Raw genomic sequence first — 26,550 nt, 5'->3', positions numbered from 1 at the left:
TAATTGCTACCCACAGTGACAAACAACTCCATTCAGCCTAAGTGTCGGTTTACGGTTTACTCTCCTTCCTCTGCTGTGAGCCCCCGATGCCCACTCTGCCCGGTGCCCTGCTGCATTACTGGCCTGTCAACAGAGGCTCCCCTGACCATCAGCGACTCGTCATCTGCCTTTCAAACCCAGAGCGATACACAAATGCCATGTGTGTTTATGTGTTGGTTTCTCTGAAAGTGGAGGTGTGTGTGAGAGCATTTGTTAGGGAGAGAGAGAGAGTGCGAGACAGAGAATAACAAGATAGAGGAGAAAAACAATGTGGAGAAATGCGTGGGAGAGACGCAGAGACACAGGGAGAGTGAGAGCTCTTGGACATGGTCATTTCGTCTTCTCAGCGCATGGCGCCGACATACAGTAGTGGGTGACTATCTGCCAACTGAGACAATCTTATAAAAGGCTATCAAATGTGTACGCGGCGTGAGACTGCAGCTCCCGGGCTGAGTGAGACAGCTCATCAATCACACACGACAATCAAGGATAGCTAAAACAGTCTCTTGGTACAGTCACTATAACCTGCAGTGAAGGTTGCTTACTGCATGGATATACAATGGGTTTTTGTGTTTTTCAAAAATTATTATTGACATAAATACAAACGCTTAATTCACCAGAACATGCTTTCTAACTTATCTCTGGAGTGTCGGATCCAGATTTTGGGATTCAATCTGATTATATTATTCAATATCTCTTTCCACACTCCCAAGACATTATTCCTTTGACTTTTGCTGACAGTGTGTTCTTTAAATTCTTCCAAATAATGAATACGCTGTTTCTAAGTTGCTAAAGATGTTTTTAATTTATTATTTTCAAGCCCCACGACTATTATCTCCATTGTAGAGACATTGAGGCTCACTCAAAGATCCCAGTAAAACTGCATGGATGGAAATATTACATCAAGTATTTTTACACAGTTTTATCAGTGTAACATATATGTAATTTGCCTGACTCATCGAAATTGTTAAATCATCCTGCAGCTTTACTTCTGATCTTATCTTTACAGTAACAGTTTTTAACAACAGATTGCTAAAGATACAGAGCCTTACTGTACTGTAAACACAACATCAAAAAGGATTAAGGTGTCAAGAGGAGTGTCAATACTTGCACGCTGCTTAGTAACAAAGCGCCAGGGACAAGCAAACACTGGCGTCCAATTTCTTCACCAAAACTCTCACTACAAAGAAGTCTGTAAAATAAGTTATTTGCTATAAAAACATGAGATCCAACATTTCGGTACAAAAAATAAATACTCAAAAACCTATTTTTCTCTTCCTGCCTCTCCCCACCAACCTGCTCATCCTCAGAGCTGCATCCTCCTGCCTGTGTGAGCCTGATCATTTGAATACAAAGCAGAAAACAAAGAGGTCCTTAAAATAGAGATGCTGTGGCTTTCAAAGAAGCACACTGCAGATATAAAGCCAGAAAAGAAAGATAGAGAAAGACAGTTTGACGAGGAGGCTTATGGCGGGAACGTGAGACACTGTATTGATGTAGGATAGGTGGCTGGATGCATTGATTTCCTGTTAGTCCTTACCCGGTTACGTACGGCTAATTTGTCATCCAATACAGGTTGAAGCTGCAGTGTCCCTGAACATGCCTTAAGTCAGGCTTCACTGGCCTCCCTGTATGGAAATACACACTCATCATTAAGTTACCTTGTAAAATGTTCCCCATTGAGTGTTTACTTTAAGAGCTGTCATGATGGCCCAATCCCAAACCGCCCCCTACACCCTACCCCTACACACTACCCATTCGTTTGCACGTTCGCGCGGAGGGTCCGCCACATTAAGTGCTTTTCCAAACCAACGAGTGTGGAGCGGTGTGGAGGGGGAGTGGGCTATCAAGCCCTCAAACAGCGAGTCTGCATCGGTGCTGACATGGAGAGACCGGTCTCTGCCTGAACGGACTCAACGCTGTGTGTGTCCGTCAGGAAACACTCTGTTTACAAACAGTTCCAGCAAACATCCACTGATAAACTGCGATGTTCACAACCTCATGATAACCTCATATGTTTTAACTTAGGATCATACCTGTGTTTAGTCTAGAAAAAGGTAAATGTGTGCATTTTATTATAAAGTTGTGTATATTTACAGATTGTTGCAAAAATTAAGAAACTTATAAACATCAGGTTTAAAACTAAAAGAGCTTTACAAAAAAGTAACAGAATTAAAGATGTTTGGAGTTTTATTTTAGTTATTAATTTTAATTTTTTTGTCTAAGAGATGCTGATTTGAAACCGTTGTTAAATACAGTTACGGCATTTCCTGTTTCCGTCGGAGAGAGGGGAGTTTGTCCAAAAGCTTGCTGCTGTATTTACTCCCTCCATCTGACAGGAGGGAGCCTCGTTGAGCTGCGAGTGTCACTCCAAGGAGTTCACTCCGTCACGGAGGGGGAGTGTGTAGGGGTAGGGTGTGGTTTGGGATTGGGCCGATATCTCAGGGTAACCTCAGGTACAGCAGACTGAGTTCAATTCACCATGCTCCAGAGGATTCAGCTTTGCACCTTTTTTATTATTGATCTCTGTCCAGACACAATAGATAAGCTCCAAATTGGAGCGGATTTTGGCAGGAATGTGTATGTGTATAATGTTTATTATAAAGTACAAGGTGTACAATTGTCCAGTTTGTTGGGAGCAACTCAAATATGTTCTCATGCACAAAGTTCCTTATGACTTACTTTTCTGATGTATCATCTAACTGAGGGTAATTGAAATCTCAATGATGTTTGCCAAAGAAAAATATTTTGAGGTCAGAGCCCAATTGTCTTTCAAACAATTAACAAAAATGTAGACATGGATAAAAGACAAACAGAGATTCATGTTACTTGATTTCCTGCAGCCTCAATCAGTCTTGTCTCTGAAACACAGACTATACATGCTACACTGTAAGTGATATAATCAACAAGTCAGTAATTTAATTAATTTCAACGAGAGCCTACATCGAAATCCGAACGACGTGCTTGGTAAACAAGCTCGTCAGCTGTCTTTTGGTGGTCGGCAGCTGTGTCACTCAGGTTCAGTCAGTTGTTCAACAGGCACTATAAAAATGTCCCAGGTCTTTCCAACAGTTTTGAAAACACAAAATGCAGAGTTTTTTAATATATTTTTTTCAGTAAATGTTTACTTAATTATAGTTCATCAGTGGTTTTGATCATTCTATTGTCTTAAATATGATAAAGAATTATTAAAAGGACTATTTAAAGGGTAAAATAATATACAATATAATTTCCCTGTTTAAAGTCATTACATTGATCGATTAGCTGCTCATAGTACACATGACACCAGTGAAGATATCAAGCATTTCAGATACTGAAGCTAAAAATTAAATGAAAGACTATCAGCATACCTTTCTGGAAATCTAGCAATGTGTTTATAATACATTTATATAGCAGATGAGGCAGTCATAAACCCAAACCCACAAAACTTAAACAAATGGCAAGACGAGCCCTCCAGTGAGAGTTGAAATCTAATCTAAAAACCACAAAAATCTAATCTGGGGGCTGGCAAGTAGGATAACTTTCATTGGTGAAGCAGTTGGACTACAAAACGAAGAAAACCTAAAGTAGAAAATCACAATTATTGAATGCGGTTGGGTGAAGAGCGAGCTCACCAGCTGAGGTTTGTGATTATGAAGAGCGTAGATCAGGACTGTTTCAGATCCAGTGACAACTCTCCCTTGATTTTATGGTCAAGCACACACGAATAAGCGCTAACACTGCCAGAACCACCAACTGTCACAAACATGACAGAATCACATCAGGCAGGTCATGGCAGACACGGTCTTGTCAGGCCGCAGTTCACTCATTGTGGTCTGGCAAGACTCAACAGGCGTTTAAAAGACATCGTTTCAAGTCGGCTGCTCGAAGGAAAGTCTGGCCTTCGCTCAGACATCAACATAAACCTTCTCTCAGTTTTAGGGTTCAATGTAGAGCAAGGAAATCATTTTCCCTGTCTGACTTTATATTGGCTTAAATTAAGTTTAGAAATGTTATATTTAATGAGTCGTCAAGCTGCTCTGTGAAGCCTCAATCAGGCAAGGCAGTTGTTTGAGCTGAACACTGTTGTTAACATCACCATCTCCACCTTAGTTTAGCCTGATAGCATGCCAACAATGGTATTGATGATGTGCTGATGACCACAACAACAACACAATCCAGTTCAATAGTTTTGCAGATATTGCACACATTCAAATGTATGGAATTGTAAAGCGAGTATATAAAGATGTTTTAATCAGGCCCAAAAACGTTAACTGGCAGAAAGAACCTAAATATTACTGACAATATTACAAGAGGATAAAAATAAACGGACATTAAATATCACCCTGAGACAAATAGGACAAAAATACTAATTTTGCTTTCTAACTTTTGTAGGAAATCTTTATACAGGCTTGTTTGATGACACACTAACTAAAGTAGTTAGGGCTTGGCAGAATACAATTGAACCCAATGTAAGCCATGAAAAACTGCACTGGGGATAATCTGATAACACTGTAGTTACACAGAAAAGCAATAAACAGTGCATTACACAGATTGATGGGATGAAACACTGATACTCTCTGCAAAGGAAATGAAGCTTCTGACTTTTGCGGCTTCACTTGAGCGAGAGAAGAAGAACATTTTGCCTTCTCCCCGTCCTCGCTGCCACCGCAAAGCCACAGAGAACCCCGTCTAAAACACATAACAATGACCGATAAAAGAAAGAGTGTCACAGGCTTAGCAACAGGACAGCTCGCTCTCACAGGACGAGACGCCATCCGTCTTACAGTCTGAGAACAAAATATAATGCTTCACATTGACAACGGATATCTCCAATGGAATTTAGCTGGACTCAAGATTTAGAATAGGGATGAAACCCTCTTTAATGGTCACACATGCAAAGCACACAGCACACACAGTGAAATGTGGCCTCTGCTTATAACCCATCCTAGTACCAGGAGTCTAGTACTAGGAGCAGTGGAAGTGAAGGGGGGGTGTCCTTGCTCAAGGGCACCACGGCAGGGTAGGAGGTGAACTGGGACCTCTCCAAGTAGCAGTCCACACTCCATATTTTAGGTCTGGCCGGGGACTTGAACCGGCCACCGTACAGCTCCCAGTCCAAGCCCCTACTGACTGAGCCACTCAAGATTTACAATGTTGTTAAACCCCTTGTCATAAAGACAATTTTCAAATCATTAATTTGCACACACATATTTTTTCTCTTGTTTTTAAGCATGCAACAATGTACTTTATGTGTGTCTCATCCTCTTTTTTGCTTAGAGACAAATTGATTTCTCCACTCTGCACCAGCCCCCGGCCCCCCCGCCCTCTTCCCTCCACAAACCTCTCGCTGGGTTTTTCCTGATCTCCCTCTTCTGTGTAATTTAGGCACCCCCACCGTAATGGACACCCTACTCAGGGACAGTGAGTGGGAAACCAGCCCCGCTGCTTCGGATACTTTCAGAGAATCCTGATCAGCTTCTGAGATAAATACATACAGACCATAAAACCAAGAAAGAAAGGGAGGAGAAAATGGAAAAAGAGAAGTTAAGGGAGGTGCTAGCAGCCGTGCAGCTTCTGGTCTCCCTACAGATGTGGGTGTCAGAGTGAAATATAGCGATCACCCTGGGGCCAGAGATGCACCAGAAGCACCGTGTGCACACCCTAAAACAACCTGCCCCCCCCCCCCCTTCTCTGGCCCAGCAGCAACCTGTCAATCAGCTGACATGAGGGCAAGACGGGCGTCCTCAGAGGGCGAGCGCAGTGCCATTAAGCATATTAGAGTTGCAGAGTGTTGATGAAAAATCAAAGTCTGCAGTGACTAAGCTGGGGTTGCTCCCTAGCGCTGTGCTGACGGTGCAAAGCGGGGGGAAAGGGGAGGAGGTGGGGGACTACCTGGGTGCAAACACTGGGACTGCTGACTGTTGGAGGTTGTTGAGGACAGGAGGATTACATAATAGAAATCACTGTAACACCTCCAAGAGGGAGAACTTCTGACAGCATTCTCTGTCCTTTCCCCTAAAACATTTGCCACTGTGCATTTCACAAAGCTTTGGTCTTTGTTATGGCTGTAAGTCCTAAATCAGTTAAGATTTATAGACGTGCAACAGTTAGTCGACGTATTGATAAGTCGGTTGACAGAGAAGAAATTGGCAACTATTTTGATACTCAATCATTAAAAGATAAGCTTTTCAGGCAAAATAGTATTCAGCCTCTAAAATAAATCATATTTAACTTAATATCTTTGGGTTTTTAACTGACTAAACAAAACGAAAAATCACCTTTCTGAAAGGTATTAGAGAAAGAATGCAACAGTGACGCGTCCTAAAACCCGGAAATAAACTCCTTCCAGACAAAAAAGCAATATAATTTCTCCATAGGATTTTGGAAAATAGCTCGAAATAAGTTCTGTGGTTGACACACATTTCAGAGATGGATCACGTTTTGTTCAGCCGGATAATATCCACACATTACTTTTAGAATTTTCGAATCATAAATCTAATCGCCAGAAGCAAAATGCTAACGTTATGCTATAAACGAACTACAGCAGGGTCGCTGCTTCAATGTCACGCAACTTAAGATCCATATTCAAAAATACAGATTCAAAATTGTACAAGTTGAAGCGTTTGTTTTAACAGTTTGCAGGAGGCAGGTACTTGCTTTCAAGCAGAACACGGGGAAAAAACAAACTTAGCAGGAGTGTTTACGTGTTTGGTGTAATGACGTACAACGGCTTCGACAACTTCTGTAGTCCTATTCAGCCACTTGTTAACAACCATCGTTTTTTAGACACGTAAACTCTTCAAAAATCACCAGTGGGGTCACTGCTGATGTATTTAATGTCGTAGAACAAAACGTGATATGTCTCTTAAATTTGTGTCAACCACAGACCTTATTTCGAGCTATTTTCCAAAATCCTATGGAGAAATTGCATTGCTTTTTTGTCGAAGGAACCGGAAGTGGTACAATGCTAACTTACTTCCGGGTTTTAGGACGCGTCACTGTGACACTCTATTGATCAATGATTAATAGGAACGAACCGGCAGCTTATATGACAATTAAAATAATCACTGGCTGTAGCACAACATTTATAGAATCCACATAATTTCACTTCACTGTTATGCCCCTTTAGTTTAGTATACACGTTGAGGCGCTGCAGATCCTTCCTTCACAGAACGGGAGGGTACAGGATAGAACATGGATTGATGGATGGACCCTTTGTGCAGGAGTATAGGCCTATCAAGCGTTAGCCTCAACTATTTGCTGTAATTCCAGTCTCTTTCCTCAGCTTTACCACAACCCATCTATCCTTGCTCGCCCCAAAAGGTGTTGAAACCTTCAGCTTTAGCGGATAAACATGAAGCCATGTGAGGACCAGCACATGCTTTTTTTTCCTTATCATATTTATTTTCTCAATTACACATAGGTGAGTCTGTGTCAGCAGCTCTGTGTGGCGGAATATCTACAACATGTTCTCTTCCATCCATCCATAGCTTCCCAAACAGAAGGATTTATGCTGAGCAGCACCATCAGCTGACATTTGTCTTCAACTGTTAATACACCATGACAAGGTGACAAGACACAGGATTACTTCAGGGCATTGTGTTTGATCCTGCCTGAGATGATTCACCAGCAGTCTTACCTTTTGTTTGACTGAGGCTAATAGATTACCTCTGTGTCATTAGGAATGAAAAGATAAAGACAAACATTTAAAAAAGAAAATACAGTAATATAACCTCATACTCGTCACATGACTGCCAATATGTCGTCAAAGTATGTGTTATAAACCACAGTTTTCTAAACATTTAAAAAGGACACTTTTTAATGCTTTGCAACTTTAGATCTTTGGATATATATCCTCTACAATCAGTTTCTGTTCACCTCAGACCCGATGTATAGTTAATGAGCTAAACATGGAAAAAGCTATCAGTATTATCCATTCATTTGACCTTCGATTCTGTTGAGACCAAGTAGTCTCCTCTGTTCACTAAATGCCTGATAAAGTAGACGTTATGGCTGCAACAAACGATTATGTCAGTGTTGATTCATCTGACATGATACATTTGGTCAATAAGAAATGTCAAATAAAACAAAACATTATTTTGTAGAGTTTAGGATGACATCTTGAAAGCCATGTTTTTGATGACCAAAAGTCAACAAATATGCAGTATTATAAATGATAGTTAGAAGCTGGAACCAGTGTGTAGCATGTATTTCTCTACATTTTTTTGAAACAATTCTATCGATGATCGAATTTTTCTGTCGATTGTTTAAAACCTGTTAAGCCCGAGTAAGCCCGAGAGCCCCCGGTACCGGGGGCTGCGGGTTCTTTTCTTCACGAAATTGTGTCTCAGGGCTTCTTAACATTTTAAAACCTATGGATGTGTCATACCTGACTAACGGGAAGAAACTCAGCTAACTGACGATTCGAACCATTTTTACCGAAACAAAACAAAAGTCTCACAAGAAGCGTCTAAATTAGCCCTGAGCGAAAAAAAGCTAACACTAGCACAGAACTCACGTTAAAATAACCTTATTACTTATCGTATCTGCACAAACAAGATATTGATTAGCAAGCTGAGATTCCACAGATTCTACAGGTATTAGTATCATCACTGAGCGATCAGAACTCGTGGCGAAATCACAACAAACAACAACAAAAATGTGCTTTACGGGACCAAATCGGAAAATAAGTCTTACTGTTGCTGTGTTCTGATCAAAAGTTGTGTTCAATGGCATTAGAACGATAAAAACGCTGCTGAAAGTTAATCCAATGTGTCTGTGTCACTTTGAAATGATTACTGATAATCCATCATTCAATTTTTATGTCAATAACGGAGTTTTCATATTAGCTGCTAATGATAGCTACCAGAGGGCATCGCAGCTTCCGGTTCTGGGGCATTCTGGCTGCGCATCACTCATTCACCAATGGGTAATGTTTAGATGGATTTTAGGAACTTCTCCTTGATTCTATTGGCTCTAACGGTTAAAAAGAGATGTCAATCATCAAAATCGAACGAGGGGGGCCAGAGATATGGAAAATGCACCCAAAGGACCACAGAAGTTTTTTTTTTTTCTAAAGATGTGAAATTTAACTTGATTTGCATCAATCTTGATACAGGGTACTTATTATATGCTATAGTTTGGATTCCTAAATCTTTTAGTCTACTATCCCATCATTCAAGTGTGGTTTTCACTATAAGTAATGTTTTCTTTTTGGAAGAACACTTTTCCACATTTTTTTACTAGTTCAATCTGAATTTACTGTTTTTTTTTTTTTTTATTGATTCTGACTTTTCTACATCCAACTCACAGGTTTATCATTGCTTTGAGAACAAATAGTATTAATTTACCCCTTTTAAAAAGGGAAGATATAGTAATTTGTTCTGGGAATGTCATTTTCGAGCCCGAGACCTGAAAAAGAGGCTCAGATCTTAACAGGTTAATTGACCCAACATTTCAGCTGTACACTCGAGAAACTCACAGCCTTTTTCTAGTCCTATTCCAAAGATGCGGACCTGCAGGAGCAATCCTCTTTGACTCATTGCTGCATTCTGTATCCTGTCTTGTCTCTCCTCCAGTCCATGTAGCTGTTTTAACTCCCCGTCTATAACAAATGTATTATCAAGTAAGTAAATTCCCATATGTTTGCTGAATTTAAGTTGCCATACGCTGTGTTCTTCAGGTTCATTCCCCTATATTTAGCAAGCGCAGCAGTGCACTTTGCAACGTTAAGGCCTTTGCTGGTGATTGGTTTTACAAAATCGCCACTTCTTTCCATCTCTTGCAGAATAATTGCAGGCTATGAAAGACCTTTCCAACACATTGGCACAGTACAACTGTACGATAGTGTGGAGAGGTTTGGCACTGCTGTACTTGAATATGACAGGCAATCTGATGTTATTGAAGTACAGTGGTAGCCTGTGTTCTGTCTCTAGACCAAGCTAGGAAAGTTGTCTGTAGGAATGCTCATGCAAATATTGACCTTCAATTAGGTGTATCAGACGCCCTCGCTTAGGGGCTGCAATATGGACGCATCAGCAAATACATCGAACACATAAACATTCACAGAATATATATAAACATGCAGAAACATTCAGTGTACACAAACACATCTTGTGTAAATACACCTTTGTTTGCAGTGTGACATAAAATGGAGGACAACAGCGAGACCTGAAGGTTTTTAAAGTAGGTTTCCACCCTCAAACAGGATGCCCGTACAGCACCAGAAGCATGGCAAAACCACAACAAAAACGAACAATATCCTACCCCAACGCAGCACACAGACCAAACTCTGTAGATGTGTGCCCTTTAATGGGGTTGGAAGCAAAAATGACCTTCCCAAGTGAAGACAGTCGACCGCACTCCTGCATAATTAACAGCATCTAAAATGAGGTGTTCTTTAAGTGACCTTACCTGACATTGTCAGGGCACAGCAGGCCTTCAGGGATTATGCTGTAAATAACAAATGCACATGCATGTGTGTCACTGCAGAAAGCAAACGTAGAACTTGTTTCAGATATTTGTATATACTACATTATGGATCAAACCGCAGAATCTCGTCCAGAATATAAAAAAGGAGTATGACTCAGAACTCCACACAAGCCAACACATCTCATAGCATGAAGGCTCACCAGGTGAGAGAGCCCCTCAAGGCTGAGCTGTTTCACCGCAGACTGACAGCACCACGAGAGACTAAACACATCTGGATTAAACTGAAGGCTGTTTCACAGATTTCACAGGGCTTTTAAAGAGTGCCTCTTAAGGAGGGGGTCCAGGGGTGAGTTTAACTGCTCTGCTTCATGGACATGGCCGGGGAGGATTTTGCTGGAGCATCGCCTGCTGCCTTGATTTGTTCGATATCCGCGGCAGGGTTGGAAGAATTTTCCGCCCAAAGCCCTCTTACCCTCCCGCAGAGCAGAAATCCCCTCCAATCGTTACTCACAGTTACTGCAGGGACGCCTTACTACTGAAACACAGGACTCCAGAAAAGAAGGAGAGAAGAGGAAAATAAATGAGAAAAGTGGAGACAGAGGCCAAGGAAATGAAAAGACAAGAGAATAAACAAGGGGAAAGGAGAAAAAGTGAAGAAGACACAAAATGAGATGAAAGGGAAAGAAATGCAGAGGAGAAGAAACACAACATTTAAAAAAGGAATAAGGAAAGAAAACTAGTGGACGGGAGAAGATAATTAACAAAAAGAGAGGAGAGGGAATGAGTAGACAGGAGATAAGTCACTTAAGGAAAAGAAACAAGGAAAGGAATCATGCTTTAGAGCAAAAATTAAAAAAAATCGAAAAATGTATTCACTAGTAAAGTATACTTATAGTGTCTCTCTTCTTCTTCTTCTTCTTCTTCTTCCTTATCCTCCCCCACACATATACATCACTCTCATTATCATGGCACTCAGATACACACCAGCGACCGAAATGTAACTTAGGAAGACCTTTTTGGTGAGAGTAAAGCAAAATATAGAACAGAACACAACGATTATTGTGGTGAGACACCTACAGAATGCAATCTGTGTAGTGTGAGTGTGTATCATTGGAGCCAGAGAAAGAAAGCAAAGATTTGGAAGAGGCTCGAAATATAATCCCTCGTCTGCTTCACCGATCAATGAACACACTGGGCGTGCGTCTATGGCTAATCTTTCAAGGCAACACAGATGCCTTACTAGAAAGAGAGGGACACACCCGACCTCATGAGGACGAGGTCTAACTCCTTCAATCAAATCTAAATATACAGGAATTGATAAGATACTGCATGTGTTATTACTTTTTTTCCCCTGCGGTCCGTAGCAGCCTCTCTCGACCGTTACACAAGCCTCACCGATGAGTTCCTGGCTGAGCCCTCTGCAGACATACCTGTGGTAAGCAGCGAAGAAGCTTACAATCAATATTGCACAACAAGGATACAGGGGAAAGTGAACACCTGCACAAGAAGAACACAGATTATAACATGTACAGAGAAGAACAAAAGCAAATGGAAATCCAGTGAAAGGGACAAATTATGGCCTTGTGAAAAGTTGGAGTAATGTTATAAACGTATGACTTATTCTGAGGCAGGATTTCCATTACAAACAGCATATCCCCTCCACATTCCTCCTGGCTACCAACCGTGCCGAAGGAGCTAATGATGAACTCTCACGAAGGTCAGTGTTAGAATGAGTAACGTCTCTGCTTTGTGTCCTCCCTCCCTGTCAAAACGTGCGCCGACTGCACAGCGTCACCCACATACTGTATGCATAATTACATAACCTGGGCTGGCACACATGGGAGCCATGCCAGGCCGGCACACTAACACACATATATACACTGTCGCTCTCTGGCAAACACAAGGAAATTCTATCTGCGCTTGAAGGGGCAGCTAACACACTGGCCAGGGCGAGAGGTTGAGTCGAGGCCAAACACTGAGGGACGACCGCAACCCCCTGACACATACACATACACACCCAAATGACACAAAAAGCAGAACCACTGACTCCAGTGAGGCCATGAAACTAAATGACATCTATTCAGAATACAATAGAACTGATTGCACATACTGTATGTTGTGCATTAACAATTATGTTCTGGACATGTTTTTTTTTTTACATTTTCTCAATGCTACAAACAAAAGGCACAAAATAGTGAAAAATGTCCATCACAGTTTCTCGAAATCCAGAGTGATGACTTTAACGTCTTGTTTTGTCAGTCCAGAACCTGATAAAAAAACATCAAATTGAGAAAAGCAGGACATCTCCATATTTAATAAATGTTTCAATGGAAATGTTCAAAAATGAAAGCAGACTACATGGGCTTTTCAAATAGATAAGAACTATTTTACTATAGATTGTGTTTGTTTTTGTATCCAAAGTCTTGTTCCTGGTTCACTGTGGTCTCCCAGCACTACACTGGCTCTATTCTTCTCGGGTGCTTCAGAGTACAGAATGAATGACCATCAGCAGGGACATAAAAAGGTTGTGTCCACCAGCCACCAGGATTTTACAGCCTTCACTGGATGTGTGCCACTCTGTGTGTGCCTATTTTTCTTGTAGGAGAGTGATAACATCCCTCTTTCGTGCTCATGCAGAGAAAACAAAACTTTAACCATGCTCATACATGCTTTTTCATACTTTGCGGAATCTGTGAAACCAACAGTTATGCGTGAAGAGGAACACCCTGCCAACTCACTGTTCACTTTTTCTACAAGGTCACACCATCCGTTTAACTTTTTCTACAAGGTCACACCATCCGTTTAATTTCACATCATGGGTTTGAACTTAACTGTCACTCTTACTCATAAAAGAACAACAACTACGGACCATCCCCTTGTCCTTTGCGCCAGTGAGGCTGTGTTTATCAGTCCTTCTTATCTGGGGAGGTGTGTCTGAATGTCTGAGCAGGGAACCCACAGGACCCGCTGCTGATGGCATCTCATGCATTTACTGTATAGCAACACGTCACCACCTGCCAGGATAGTGTGTTAGAGATAGAGAAGTGAAGAAGGTATGCCATAGGACTGAAAGTAGGGGATATTTTATAAGGTGTTGAGTGGCTCTGTGTTAATTGGCAAAAAACTGCCGTTTTCCGTGTGGCAGCGGTATAGACACACCAACCTGCCTGACTGACTGAGGTCAAAGTAACTAGTTTTGGTGCCTACAGAGAGTTATGTTTCGCTTTAATTGTTCCTGAACAAACTCATTGCGTAGGTCTACAGCCACGGTACTGAATACCAGAGCTTTCTGTAATGACCTGGCACTGTTAAACTGTGAACTTGTATGAAAACAGGTTGTACAGCTACACAGATTATAGCACATTCACTTCCAGCTTTCCACAAAAGAAAAGTAATTATCCTTAATGAGGCACCTTCTAAGATTGCAGCCAAGTTACAATGGTATATAAACATCAAAGTAAGTCTGATTCACAGCTTTTATCCCCGTCCATGTTGAAACCATAAATGGCAGTAATCCTCAAAGCCCAGATTCTTTTTTTTTTCAACGATCAAATGCTTCATGATGTCAAACAATCTTGGACACTTGCAAAGAAATGGAGCAATGCTTTCATTGGGTGCCTGCTGAGCTAGCGCCTTTCTCCAGCCAGCACCACAAGTGGTCTTGATCCAGGCCAGAGTGGAGTACTGTAAGGCTGCCACTTTGTGCTGATTCAATAAGAAATAATTGCATATTGGCCTTTCTCCACTCAGCCCCCCTCACCACCAAGCTCTGACACTTTACTGTATTTCTATGCTGTAAGTTACAGTAAGCACCCAGAGCTATACTGCATTGCTGTTTTTTTTTTTTTTTCCAAATCTACATTCCCTTGGAATGGCTGAAATAATTCCACTGAGGAGATATTAAACCTCCACTGATATTTAAAATAAAGTATTTCTCAGCAGCACCTAGCTATAGGGCACACAGCTGCGTAACCACTGTAGTTACCTTCTGCAGAGAATCACACATCCTTTACCTCACTTCCTGCCACACTAAAGACACAACAAGTGCAATGACTTTGTCTGGCATCAAACATCTTATTTAATTTCACCTGATGAATTTTATATTAATGTATCGTCACAGCAGGCCATGCGTAAACTTAAGGAACTGACATTTAAAGATAGATGTAAGGAAATGACCTAACAGAACACGTCAGGCAACAGTCATTCAGTGTGTCAGTATGCAAATGTACTAATAACATACATTATACCCTGATATGTAAATATAAACCCCGTGTCTGACTTTAAACCAGTCAAAAAAACGAATGGAGTGATTAAACATCCGTCAAAATAAACCTGTTTGGCTCAACTTCACCCATCTATCACATAACAGAGTACAAAAGCATGATGTCATCCCCTACAAACCTGCGAAGTGTAGGTTTATCCAGTTTCAAATAAGTTCACAGGAAGGATTAATGGGGATCTTAAAATGTGTGTGTGTGTGTGTGTGTGTGTGTGTGTGTGTGTGTGTGTGTGTGTGTGTGTGTGTGTGTGTGTGTGTGTGTGTGTGTCAGTCCGCACTGTTGCTCTCATCAGCAGGTTTGTTATAAAGGACAGACGTGATGAAGCATAGGCTGTCAGCTGTGTGTGCAGCGCTGCACGCACTGTAGTTTCTCCAACCCCCCCCCCCCCCCCCCCCTGAACTGATCCTCTGTCTGTCTGCAGCTCACCATAGCCTTTATCCATCACTATCATCACCACAACACATAACGAGGCACCTCAACTTCATGCCCCGCTCTCACTGTGATAGCACGGCTGGGATCCTGCGCTCAACTTCTCACCGTGCAACTCCTCAACGTGACAGCCGCAGCAACACAACGGAAACTAAGTGATAGGCAGGCAGTGGTGTTACGGTGTAATATTTACCAGCTTGCTGCTACAGTACGGGCGCTGCAGCCATTTATCCCGTAGCGAAAGGGCCAGAAGGAGTCCGCATTTCCTGGATTGCGATGCTGGATAGAACCGCTCTCCGCGCCTGCGTTTGTGGGGGGGCAGAGCCGGGGGGGCCCGGGGTGATTCCCGCTGCTGTGTCAGACCGGACAGTTTTGGCACATTCAGCTGATCGCCACAACAAAACAACATCTCGCCCTACGCGAAACACACTCCGCGGCTCCGCACCACCCAGCACCGCAGGTCCGATGGGTGCCGCCCCCCCTCTCTGCCTCCACCAATCAACAGGCGCGCCGAGCCCGCCTCCTGATTATTATTGAGGAAACGGAGGCAGCCATTGGTTGGAAAGAAGAAGTTCCTGGTTAATGCTTTTAATTCTAATTAGCCACCTCATTCTTTAAACCAGGATTTGGAACTGAATGAGGTAGCACCCTTTGATGTCAGCTGGTTTATTTCAGGTTTTTTTTTTATATTGCAGCAATATCTCATCCACACATAGACTATAATATTTATACCACCACTCACATCCAACTCCTAAGAATGAATAGTCAAGATTGCAGAGATGTGCAGACCTTCTTTTTGCACACCCGAGTTTATACATGTAAATGTTTCAAACCTTTTGAACCTGTGTCAGTATCAGTGAATCTGCTTTATATTGTGCCTCCAGCCCTCAAACTGCTCTTCAATGCAACCATCATTGACGAGCTTATATAAAATATTAATTTGAATGCACTAATTTAGATCTCCACTTGTATGTAGGTGACTACATACACTCAATACGATCGTACAAATAATCGTTCTGATCATATTTCATGACTCACTTGATGCTTTTCCTTCGCTCTTTGTTGTCACACAAATGTTGGCAACATCTATCAATATGTGATTTTAAACACAACATCTTCTTTGTAGCATTAATGGTTAAGCCAAATGAGGACTTTCCAACTCTGGAAATGGGACCATTGAGTAGATTTGTTGTTTCATTTTTGCACATCACTTCTAAATGGATGCTGACATGGCATTACACACAATATAATGGAGGTCAGGACTTGAGGCCACAATCAATTAACTTCACCTGATGACTGTATGAACTGTTAAGTGGTCACAGACACTGTTTGTTTGCACACAGGTCTTAGTGATTTTCTTGCTGATCTGATGACCCTGTCCATCTGACCCACTCATACCTGGGATGAGCCCGATGAGGGTCGGTTTCAGAAAGAATGCAGAGAGTGGCTGTTACTGATGCGTCAATTGAAATCAAATTATGCCTTTAAACTCATCATAATATCCTCTCTGCATGTGAGCTTTTATATCTTATATTTTTAGAGTTGTGTATGAATCTGCGTCCAGCCTAAAGTCTTTTTTGTTGATGTTGGAGCAGCTCCACAGCAAAGACAAGAGGGAGGGAAAGGAGAGGATATATGGAAGGGAGGGAAGGTGCGGGAGAGCTTTTAAAAAAGAAGAAGAGAGGTGAAAAAGACAGTGAGAGACAGACAGAGGAAGGAGTGCAGGGACAAGCTGTGGTATGAGCGCTCCGTACTGCTACAATATGACTGTGACGGCTTATGTAACAGGACTGGCCTGGCATTTGGCTCACAGCAGACGCCGGCTGCACTGACTGTTATATAACTGCATTAGCTGCTCCTCTGAGCTGGGGGGAGGGAGCATGCGCACAGGAGAGCCCCACACACACTCAAATTTCCCGACTTTTAGACTTCCAGCTTAGTGACTTTATTGCACTGCAGCCAGAGAATAAAAGTAATCAAACTAAATTAGAAAAACCCTAAAGGTCCAGTGGAAATGGAGCAATTAATTAGAAACAAGCTGATAAATGAATGCACATTTGACTCAGACACTAGCAAAGAGTCTGACAGGCATCAGCATCTTCACTTCCTTTCATTGAGCAACACGTTTCCCATCCTGAAAAGCCTAATTGGGGTTTAATGTTTGGGAAATGTTTCCAGTGCACATGCCATATGCCAGCAGGGCTCAAATTCAATTAGTTCCCCTGCATGCAGCACATAATTTAATGGGCCTAGGTCCCACTCTTAAAACCCAATTACACCTCAGACAGGCATTTCCAGTCATCTGTCAAAGAGGTGGTCAGGGATGTGCAATCCTCTCACATAACAATGCTTATACAAATCAGGAGCAGCTGTACTATTCAAGCTTCATTTATTGTTTAAAAAAAAACACTGAAATAGTGTGATCAGCTTTGTCTCTCACTGGCCTTATTCTTGAGAAGAAGGCAAAAAACAACTTGACGCTGACATTTCCAGACTGATGTTGGAAAAATGAAGCACAGATTAAGGTCAGGGATAACACTGCAAGTGTTAACCATTGTTTCAGTCAATCTGCAATTAAAAATCCCAGGACGCCAAACCAAGCATGACTGCAGAGCTAAGTGGTTCAAAATCAGCAAATTACACTGATCTCTTATTACAGCGACAAATTGCATCTGATGATAACAGAGGAAATGAAGGTGGGATTTATGACACTGAAGTCAACGGCGAAAGACGAGTGTAAATCCAGACTAGGAGAAAAAAATTAATTCCTATTAGTACACCTCACGATAACAGGGGAAATAAAAGTGTGATTTATGACACTTAGCTAATTTGTTCTCGGATGCTGTTGGCTGTGTCCAGTGGCTGTTAAATTTCAGATGGGACTAATAGGAGAGTATAGTGCAAAGAGTTCTTTAGTTTCGTGAAACACAGTCTGGTTCTATAAATATATCTAAATCACAAAGAAATAAAAAAATAATTGGTACGTTTACAAGACTGAAGGCAGTTCCTTAAAAAGTAAAGAGTGAGATTGTGTTTGGATTAGCCAATAAAACTCAAACAAAAAAAACAGTTGGTGGACAGACTGCTACTGTTAGAGAGCGACTTTGGTTCTTTTGGCTCATTTTGTGTAGTCTTTTTTTAATTTATTACGTTTTCTTAGTTTACTTTTTATTACATTTTGTCACTTGTAGAGAGTGAAGGTTTTTGGCCTCTTGACCTCTAATTTCTCTAATTTCTTAATTGTTTATGACTTTGACTATAAACAGCATTTTATGTTGAAATAAACTAAAATATTATGAACATTTGTGCAGTTTGCATGTTCTGCTTTCAAGTGTGGCACAGGAAAAGTGAGACAGTCAGAGTGTTCAATCAGAAAGACTGAAACTTGAGTTTTTGTAATGGCACCAAACACTTTTCTGTTTTGTTTCATGTTCGTTGCTCTAGTTTGTGTAATTATTTTAGTACATTTATTTTTCTCAGGCAAATGGCAAAACAACCATATAGTTATGAATGTTTACATTTGAGTGCTCTGCTTTTCCTACAGTGTCAGGAAAGCCTTTGTTTCCTCCACTCCATGCAAAGGAAAATGAGAATTCATTCTCACAACTAAACTGTGACACAATTCATCAACTCAGGATTGCCATGGATAGGCTGAACGAGGGGTGGTGTTGTGGGCGGGTTGAAAGTCGACAGGAGGTTGTGTGTCCTGAACAGTTCCAGACAGTGCCAACTGGTCTGAGAGACGGTATCGTCCAAAACCAACAGGCCTCGTCTGCCAGCGAGGCGAGAAGGAAATATCACAGCAGTGGCTGAAAGATCTGGCACACGAATCTCTGTCTCCGTGACAAAACAAGGGACACGTCAGACACTGCTTCGGTAGAGTAAAAAGGGCAAAAATCTGGTCAGAGCTATATTTATTTATACACAAGTCTTTCAATATAACGTTGGACCTCTGTGACAGGAAGTCAACATCAGTTAAGGGTCAAGACAGATGTGAGAGAGAAACTGTCTTAATGTTTATTGAGGCTAACAGGGAAACACAGCAGAGATTAAAGGCCAAACAGTGTCCGTCCAACGTAAAGTGCTGGTAGTGAAGTCATGTGTCAAGCGTATGGATGGCTTGTTTCGGAGCTTCATCTACACATGCTGCCTCACCCAGAGTACAGAACAAGATGGGGTACAAAACCATCAGTCCCAAACTCTGGTATCCCATGACCTGGATCTATGGGCCGATGTACAGAAAGGAATCTGATTGTCTGCACCCTGGCAACACATTAGAGATGGGGAGGTGTCACATCGATGAGGCAACTAAATCCCTCTAAACCCTAACATTGTTGACCTCAATGCTAATTATTGTACCCCAGTAATTCATTTTTAATTCAATGTTTTGTTGTTTTTAAACTTGCATTCTTGTAACAAACAAGTGAGGACCATTCAACTTTTTTCATGGGACACAACTGTAAGGCTAATATTGAGGTTCCATTCAGACAAAGAAAGTGAAAGACTTCTATCTTTATTAAAAACAAATGTTTATTCATGGATTAGAATATGAATTCATGTCATAGGCCTATCCCTTATTGGCATGCAATGACTGACTCACCACAATGTAAGGCAAGGCGTTACAGGTACACGTCAGCATTAGTGTTAAATTCCTTTTGAGCCGCAGGACTACAGAAAGGCACTTTGTAGTGTTTCAAAATGGTACATGTCGCAATATAACACTGTGGCAAAAATATTTGGGATATTGTGCCTAAATATTCACCCAAGTAGGGGGATAATGATGAAATGTACAATACAATTAACATGTTCAATAAAGACATTCGTTAAAAAAGATTTGAATGTATCACAGCACTTTGAAAAACTCCATTCACAATACTCATATGCAGCCAGAGAAAAGGAAAATCTGATATCAGTGGGCATAGTCATTTTTGAAAATAGCAAAACATAACATTTTAACATAACAAAAGATAACATTTTCAGGATGGTACCCAAGACTTTTTGTACAAAATATACTGCTCTTTTTTCACCCTGTTTCATTCTTATTGAAATTGAGTTAACTACAACATTAAGCATATAGTTATTGCACCACCATCACAACCGTTAATATACCGAAACATTTTACAGCAATGTATTTCTCCTGAAATGTGTTGTAATTCCATTGTAAACTATTGTAAAAACGGAAAATCTTTTTTTTCACTTAATAACACGCTTTGCAACATTCTTGAAATAATGACATTTGTGAGAGCACTGCAGAGTTCAACTTCACGCCATCACCTGCTGAGCCGTACCGCTGCACATCACATAGTGCTGACTGCTATAGATCAATAGATGTCTCTGAGGCCGAGCACCGGAGATAAGTGATCCTATGTTGGAGCAGAGAAGAAAGAGCTGAGATTACACTGGTGGTCTATTAAGACTCCCCGGCTCAAGGTGGTATGACGTGGATTTGCATCCAGAGAGCAGCAAGAGGGAAGCCCTGTTATGATGTGAAGGGCGTGTCGTATTAGTCTTATCTAACTCTCACACTCCACTCACTCTGGGGCTCCGGAGAGGGGTTCCCCTGGTTGCCCCAGCATGAAAGAAGTCAAGCTAATCAAGGACACCAGACCTGGCCAATCAGAGGACTGAACTCAAAAGGCCCTTTAAAAGGTAATCTGTTAGTGAAGTGTCTGAGGTAACGAGTAAGTGCCTTGTTGTTGTGATAGTTCAGACTACATCCAGCAGAAGGTAGGGCGGGTAGGGAGTAGGTCATTAAAGGTAAGTAATTTGCAAAAGAAAATTCTAGCCAAACTTCAGGCTAACTAAACATCCACTTACAAATATCAAATAACTGTAGGGATTGTCCCACTAAAGAATCATATTGAGTGAAGTAAAACAACGCAAGCATAAGAACACCAATTAATTATAAAAAAAAGAAAAGCATTTCCTTTATACCATTCTTTCTATTTCCTTCAGAGCATCCTTCATATCGCTTAAATCACTTGCCAAGAAAACATAACAACCAAATACAGTTGAAGGACCAGGTGATCAGTTAAAGTCCCTGTCAGGGAAGATGAGAGGGGCGATGAGGGTCCAGAGGTAGAGCCCCAGGCCCAGCCAGCTGGAGGACATCTTCACCCAAACCGCCGGCATGCGGCTCTGCATGGCCTGCGTGGTGGTGTCCGGTCTGAGGAGGACAGAGGGAACATTTAGTCAAACCAACTCAACAACATGTATGTACTGAAATGTATTTAAACAATTAACATTACAATTGAATTTTGTCTTTGAATGATCAAAAACAGCACTTTATTGGACATTTTTTATACTTTTTTCCTAAATAGAGCTGATTTCAGAAAATCACATTCAAGCTGAGTTGAAGGAATAGATTACTTTCAGGTGAAGCAATGTGCCCTCTGGTGGCCGTGCTGGAGGCCTACAATGCATGAGCAACAACTTCTGAGTATCTTAGAAGCATCAAACCTGTGGCTCACAACTTAAAAAGTTATTTCAAATGCTGCCAATTTTGCAAGTAAAATTATTTTTGGTTTTTGTATCTCTTACACATGCTGTAGCTATCAATATGTTTATGGTTTTTTTCCCCAGTAAGAATTTGGTAACAAAATCAAACCAAAATCGTATCTGTTGATCACCAGTGACCCTCTAGTCAATGGACCATTTGACCTTTTGACTTGAAATCAAGCATAGAAACCACAGGTTAAAATAATGTTGTCAAAGATGGTTTTGCTCCATTAGGTGTCCCTGTAAACCATGTTAGTGAGAGCAGCATGCACAGTACCAGGACCCTAAAACTACCATAATTAAAGGAGGAATGCAACTTTCCTGCTGTTACATGCCAAAATGTCTGAAGGACAGGAGGATTCTTCTCTTTCCTACTTGCCTCTTATGTAGTATTTAACAATCGGCAAGTGAGACATACTTACTGTAACCAGTTGGTGAGAGTCATCATGATGTACAGAGAGGCCAGGCAGAGGTGGAAATGGAAAAAGGAGTAGCTGTAGGAGACATTCTCCTCCTCATCGTCCATGGCCCTGAGTATGCCGTCCTTTCCCACCACACCCTCTCCCCCAAACCCATTACCCTCCTCCGTCTGCATCAGCTTGTTCACCTGGGTGTTACTGGATGACCGAATACTAGGGAAGAGAAGGAGACAGAGAGTTTTAAATAAAATATAATGCAAAACTGAATATAAAATCTAATCTGTGATGGTTTTGACTATACCTTGCATAGAGAGTGCAGAAGAGGAAGATGATAAGACCCACAATGCCCTGAGCATCCCACCACTGCACCTGTCCTGGGTCAGCGGAGGGCTCCGTGGAGCTTACGTTCGACACCAGACTCAACAGGCTGGGGTTACAATTCCGATCTAAGGCATCAGAGCACATGTGAATTAGACATTAAATACACTATATTTAAGTTAAGTTATAAGTTATTAAAAATACATCATTACATAGTGAGCTTGTCTGCACTAAACATACTCTTGTGTTGACTGTAATGGAAGTGAACATGTGTTATTTCATATGTAAATAACTGAAGTGTTGACGCTGAAGAGGCCCGAACAGCTAGTGATTTGACTATTGAAATATTTGTATAACCCAGTTTACATCATTTTCAATTCTTACATTCCTGTCTCTTACTTTGACATGACTATGAAAACCACGGTTTTCCTCTACACAGGAAACTTCTAAAAGTCTTCGAAAAAAGCTTTCTTTAAATGTAACGAACAACAATGGAACACCAGCACAATCCCAACAGTGCTATCGTATGTTGAAGTGTTCTATGTTTCTAATTGGTCTGTTTCCTGATGTAAAATAAGCATCTGTTCCCAGATACCGCTTTCACTTTTGTGTCTGAATGGATTTAAATGTCCTATGTGTAGATAAAATAAACCCTAGTTTCACTACAATCTTTCCCATTGCTGCCATTCCCTTAGGAATGGCAGATAAAATGAGACAAGGAAAGAACGTTAGCTATCAGCAAAAACACACTCCTTCCTATAAAATGCCATAGAAAACTCACCAGAATGATCAAAATGCTGCAGCAGGTAATCAGCAAATACATATTTTGACAGAAAACAGTAAGTAGGATTGAAACTGAGGATGCAACCGAAAAGAGCTGCAACTGTGGACTAAGACAGCAAGGCACTTACTCGGATTGTTTGTCATTGCAGACCAAGTGACATACATGGTGTACAGGGAGATGAGAGAAGCCTGGAGCAAACCGGAGTGTGGCTGCGCTTCCTGTTACAACAAGAACAAACATACATTAAGTCACTTTGCCAAAATGTTACAACCACTGCCTTGAAACGAAAGGTAAAGTATTTATATTTCTATCAAAAAGTCAACTGAAACTTAAATGAAATATCTCAGATTATCCATAAAGATGTTGAAGTACATCTCTTTTCATATTACGTTATACTCTTTAGAAGGGCTGCACGATATATCGTGTCGTGACGACAATAGCGATATTCACCTCGCAGGAAGTGCGGTTTTTTTTATTTTTTAGGACGTGCGATATTAAGCAAGCAAATTAACTAAAACACGTCATGTTACAATTCTTTTGCTGCTTGCTACAAAAGGAAAACTCTCATGTCAGGGTTACTTGAGTGAGTGACATGCAATCTCTGCATGCACAGCAAACCACCAATCACAATCAAATCTCCAAAGCAAACGGACCCGGTGATTAAAGGTAAAAACACTGAATAAAGTAGTTTCATGTGTTTCTCCAGGGCAGTTCGGCGCTGCTAACTGAGCTAGCTCAGCTTGTTGCTCTGATAACTTAAGATCCAGACCTCTGTGACTAAAATCCTTCATCCGGTTAAATATAGTTAAAAAAATACCAATGGTATAGCATTAAAGTTCAAGAAAGGACGGTTTGCGGACAAAAATAACTGTCTTTTCTTCAATTCCTGTATTTTTTCATATCGCAATGTCAGTTTTTTCCAATATTGTGCAGCCCTACTCTTTAGTATCTACAGTATGCATTCCCTTATTGTGAAGCACTTTGAGCTGCATTTTTTGTATGAAAGAGGCTTAACAAATAAAATGTATTATTATTATAACTTTTGGAAACTGCACCTAACACTAACTTAAGAGCAAAACTAAACTATCCTCATTTATCTACTGCAGAAAGGCTTTTAAACAAATGAAGTTTAAAATGAGATGAGAAGTTATTCATAATATACCTTGATAAGTTTAAATTAGGCCATAGACTGATCCTTACCTGTATCTTGGGAAGGATGGAGACAACGGAGATGATGATGCAGAAGATGAGGTTGAGGCTGATGAAGACTTTGTGCTCAGTGCAGTCATCAGGCTGTGTGTAGTAAACATAGAAGAGCACCACAGCAATGATAGACAGTGCAAAGTAGAGGAAGGTGAAAGACATCAAGCCTGGGAATGACAAGAACATACCTCAACACGAATGGCTTCAAATATTATGGCAAGTGTATATTTATTATTTTGCATAATGTAGAATGACATGGCAAGAAGCCCCTGTTTCAAGTGAGTGCTGTACCTGCAAACCAGCATTTGTTGTCACTATTTTCAGCATTTTCTACCCACACTTTGTTCCAGGAGTGGGCAAAATCAATGAGAAGAATAAGTTGGATTAGAATGAAGATGAAGGATCCCACCACTCCAAAGTAAAACCACACTGTGAAGAGGAAATCAAACACAGCTTATAACGTTTCCTAAAACTGTTGATCAGAAATAAACATATCACTGTTTATAGTAATAATACAAAACATGTTAGTACCAGTGTGAAAGGTTCCGTCAGGGATGAAGAAAGCTCCCACTGTTATTCCAATCAGGATCAGAAATTTAAAGAACCAAAACCTGGGAAATAGACATTAACAAACCCACCATCAGTTCAGTAGACAGACTGAAGCGGCACATCCCATTACACATATATTCCATACAGCCTAATAAAGCACTTACCCATTCTGAAGAGCTGCACGTGGGTCTTTGCTACTACGGACACGAATCATGAGGGCGGCGAAGAGAAAGAAGAAGCAAGTCATGGCGAAGCACATGCGGTACACAGACTTGTAGCCCACAATGACATCACAGTTAACGTGGTTTTCTAAACCAGGTATAGTACTTCCTCCCTCGCAAAATCCTGGGATCTAAAGAACGGCAAGACAAATGTGTGTTAATAAGCATGTACAGAAAAGATTAAGTGTAGAGAATGTGCAAACGTTTTTTACAGAACTTTATCTGTAGTAACAGCATTTAGTAACACATTTCAGAGGAAGAGCGATCTTACTTTACGGAGCTGTGTCTCCATTCCTGGAAGGATCATGATGACAGACACCATGGTCCCCAGCAGCAAAAAGAAGGAGAAAACCAGCCGTGTGATGGTGGAGTTATTGGAGGAGGGACAGCAGCCGCACAGAAGGCATGGTGCTGAGCCACACAGACAGGACGCCTGGGAATGATAGAGATGATGAGTGGGAGAGAGAAAAGACAGAGTTCGAGCCACTTAAAAATCAGAAACAGTCAAATGAATGCAGGCAACTTCTTTGGCAGAATGCTATTCGTAATTAGATGTTGTTCCATTAGCAATCCGGCTAGTAAATTATTAACCATGAGGTTGAATTTGCAATAACGGATTTAAGTGGATAAGCCTTTACTTCACATATAAAACTTAAATAGCAGTTGAAGTAAAAAAGAAAATTGGGCAAAACACTTATGTTATTCCAGTTCGCAAAGAAAATGTAGCAAGGGCTGTACTTCCACCTGGCTTTTGAGAAATCAACACAGAGAAAAACAAACATGCATCTCTTTTGTTGACATTGACAGTGACGTAGCTAGCCAATTTTAACTGCATGGAGTAACAGTAATGTTTTATCGACCAGACAGCTGTTAGCCTAGAATGGAGCTAGCAGAAGCATACCACTTGGAACTAACGGTGTTTGCATATGATGAGTCGATATTTGGGTGAGGCTACATTATCCAACATAAGCTCGGTGCAATGGTTCTAGGATATAGGCCTGTTCTGACACTTCCTGGATCACTATTCACACTGCTGATTCACTATATTGCTAAGACAACTTCCTTTAAATGTACAGCGTTAATTATAGTATGTCGAGTACGGCTCGTTCTAGTGGGTTTAGTTTAATGTTGAAGGTAACGTAAGTTGTCGCTTAATGTAACTAGCTATATTGCCCAGCTAAGCTTAGTTTAGCTCACCTAAGGGTTGGACGACGAGAGCGAGCTTTACCTACCGATAAAATCATAACGAAATAAATACTTACACAGCTGGCTAAAGAGCATAATGCCAGACAAGCCCCCATTTTCAGATTAAAGTCCTACTGTCGACTGGAAGCTTTCGCCTGCCTGGAGAATACAGAAAGTCGGAAGTTACTCGCTTTTCAAAATAAGAGTCTCAC

The 26,550-nt window shown here is 41.1% G+C and overlaps 2 protein-coding genes across 9 annotated transcripts in view; both read right to left on the bottom strand.

The window, feature by feature from the left end:
- hivep3b (HIVEP zinc finger 3b) overlaps window positions 1–15,640 on the bottom strand; it is a 39,468-nt gene extending 23,828 nt beyond the window's left edge. For 3 of the 7 annotated variants that reach the window (XM_079692436.1, XM_079692438.1, XM_079692440.1), the window contains exons 1-2: window positions 15,355–15,640; window positions 11,794–11,882 (exon numbers count right to left, since the gene is read on the bottom strand). The gene's annotated coding sequence lies outside the window, so the exon portion shown is untranslated. Of the gene's footprint in view, window positions 1–11,341; window positions 11,465–11,793; window positions 11,883–15,354 lie in introns of all 7 variants that reach the window. The other 4 variants (XM_079692441.1, XM_079692443.1, XM_079692445.1 and 1 more) reach the window with 2 other exon arrangements.
- Window positions 15,641–19,658: 4,018 nt separating this feature from the next.
- serinc2l (serine incorporator 2, like) lies at window positions 19,659–26,550 on the bottom strand. 2 transcript variants are annotated; one of them, XM_079641072.1, is made up of 11 exons: window positions 26,416–26,550; window positions 25,425–25,586; window positions 25,097–25,284; window positions 24,915–24,994; window positions 24,675–24,812; window positions 24,381–24,550; window positions 23,308–23,398; window positions 22,380–22,524; window positions 22,082–22,291; window positions 21,147–21,327; window positions 19,659–20,524 (listed from the first exon to the last, which is right to left on the bottom strand). In XM_079641072.1, the coding sequence occupies exons 1-10, from the start codon at window positions 26,452–26,454 to the stop codon at window positions 21,189–21,191; spliced, it is 1,362 nt and encodes a 453-aa protein (XP_079497198.1). In that variant the 5' UTR covers window positions 26,455–26,550; the 3' UTR covers window positions 19,659–20,524; window positions 21,147–21,188. The 2 variants fall into 2 exon arrangements, with proteins under 2 accessions (XP_079497198.1, XP_079497197.1); XM_079641071.1 differs by having other exon boundaries at window positions 19,659–21,327.

This window comes from Notothenia rossii, assembly GCF_949606895.1.
Source record: "Notothenia rossii genome assembly, chromosome: 7".
Classification (NCBI taxonomy): domain Eukaryota; kingdom Metazoa; phylum Chordata; class Actinopteri; order Perciformes; family Nototheniidae; genus Notothenia; species Notothenia rossii.
Note: the sequence above shows the minus strand (reverse complement) of the source record. Positions and strands in the feature narration are given on the sequence as shown.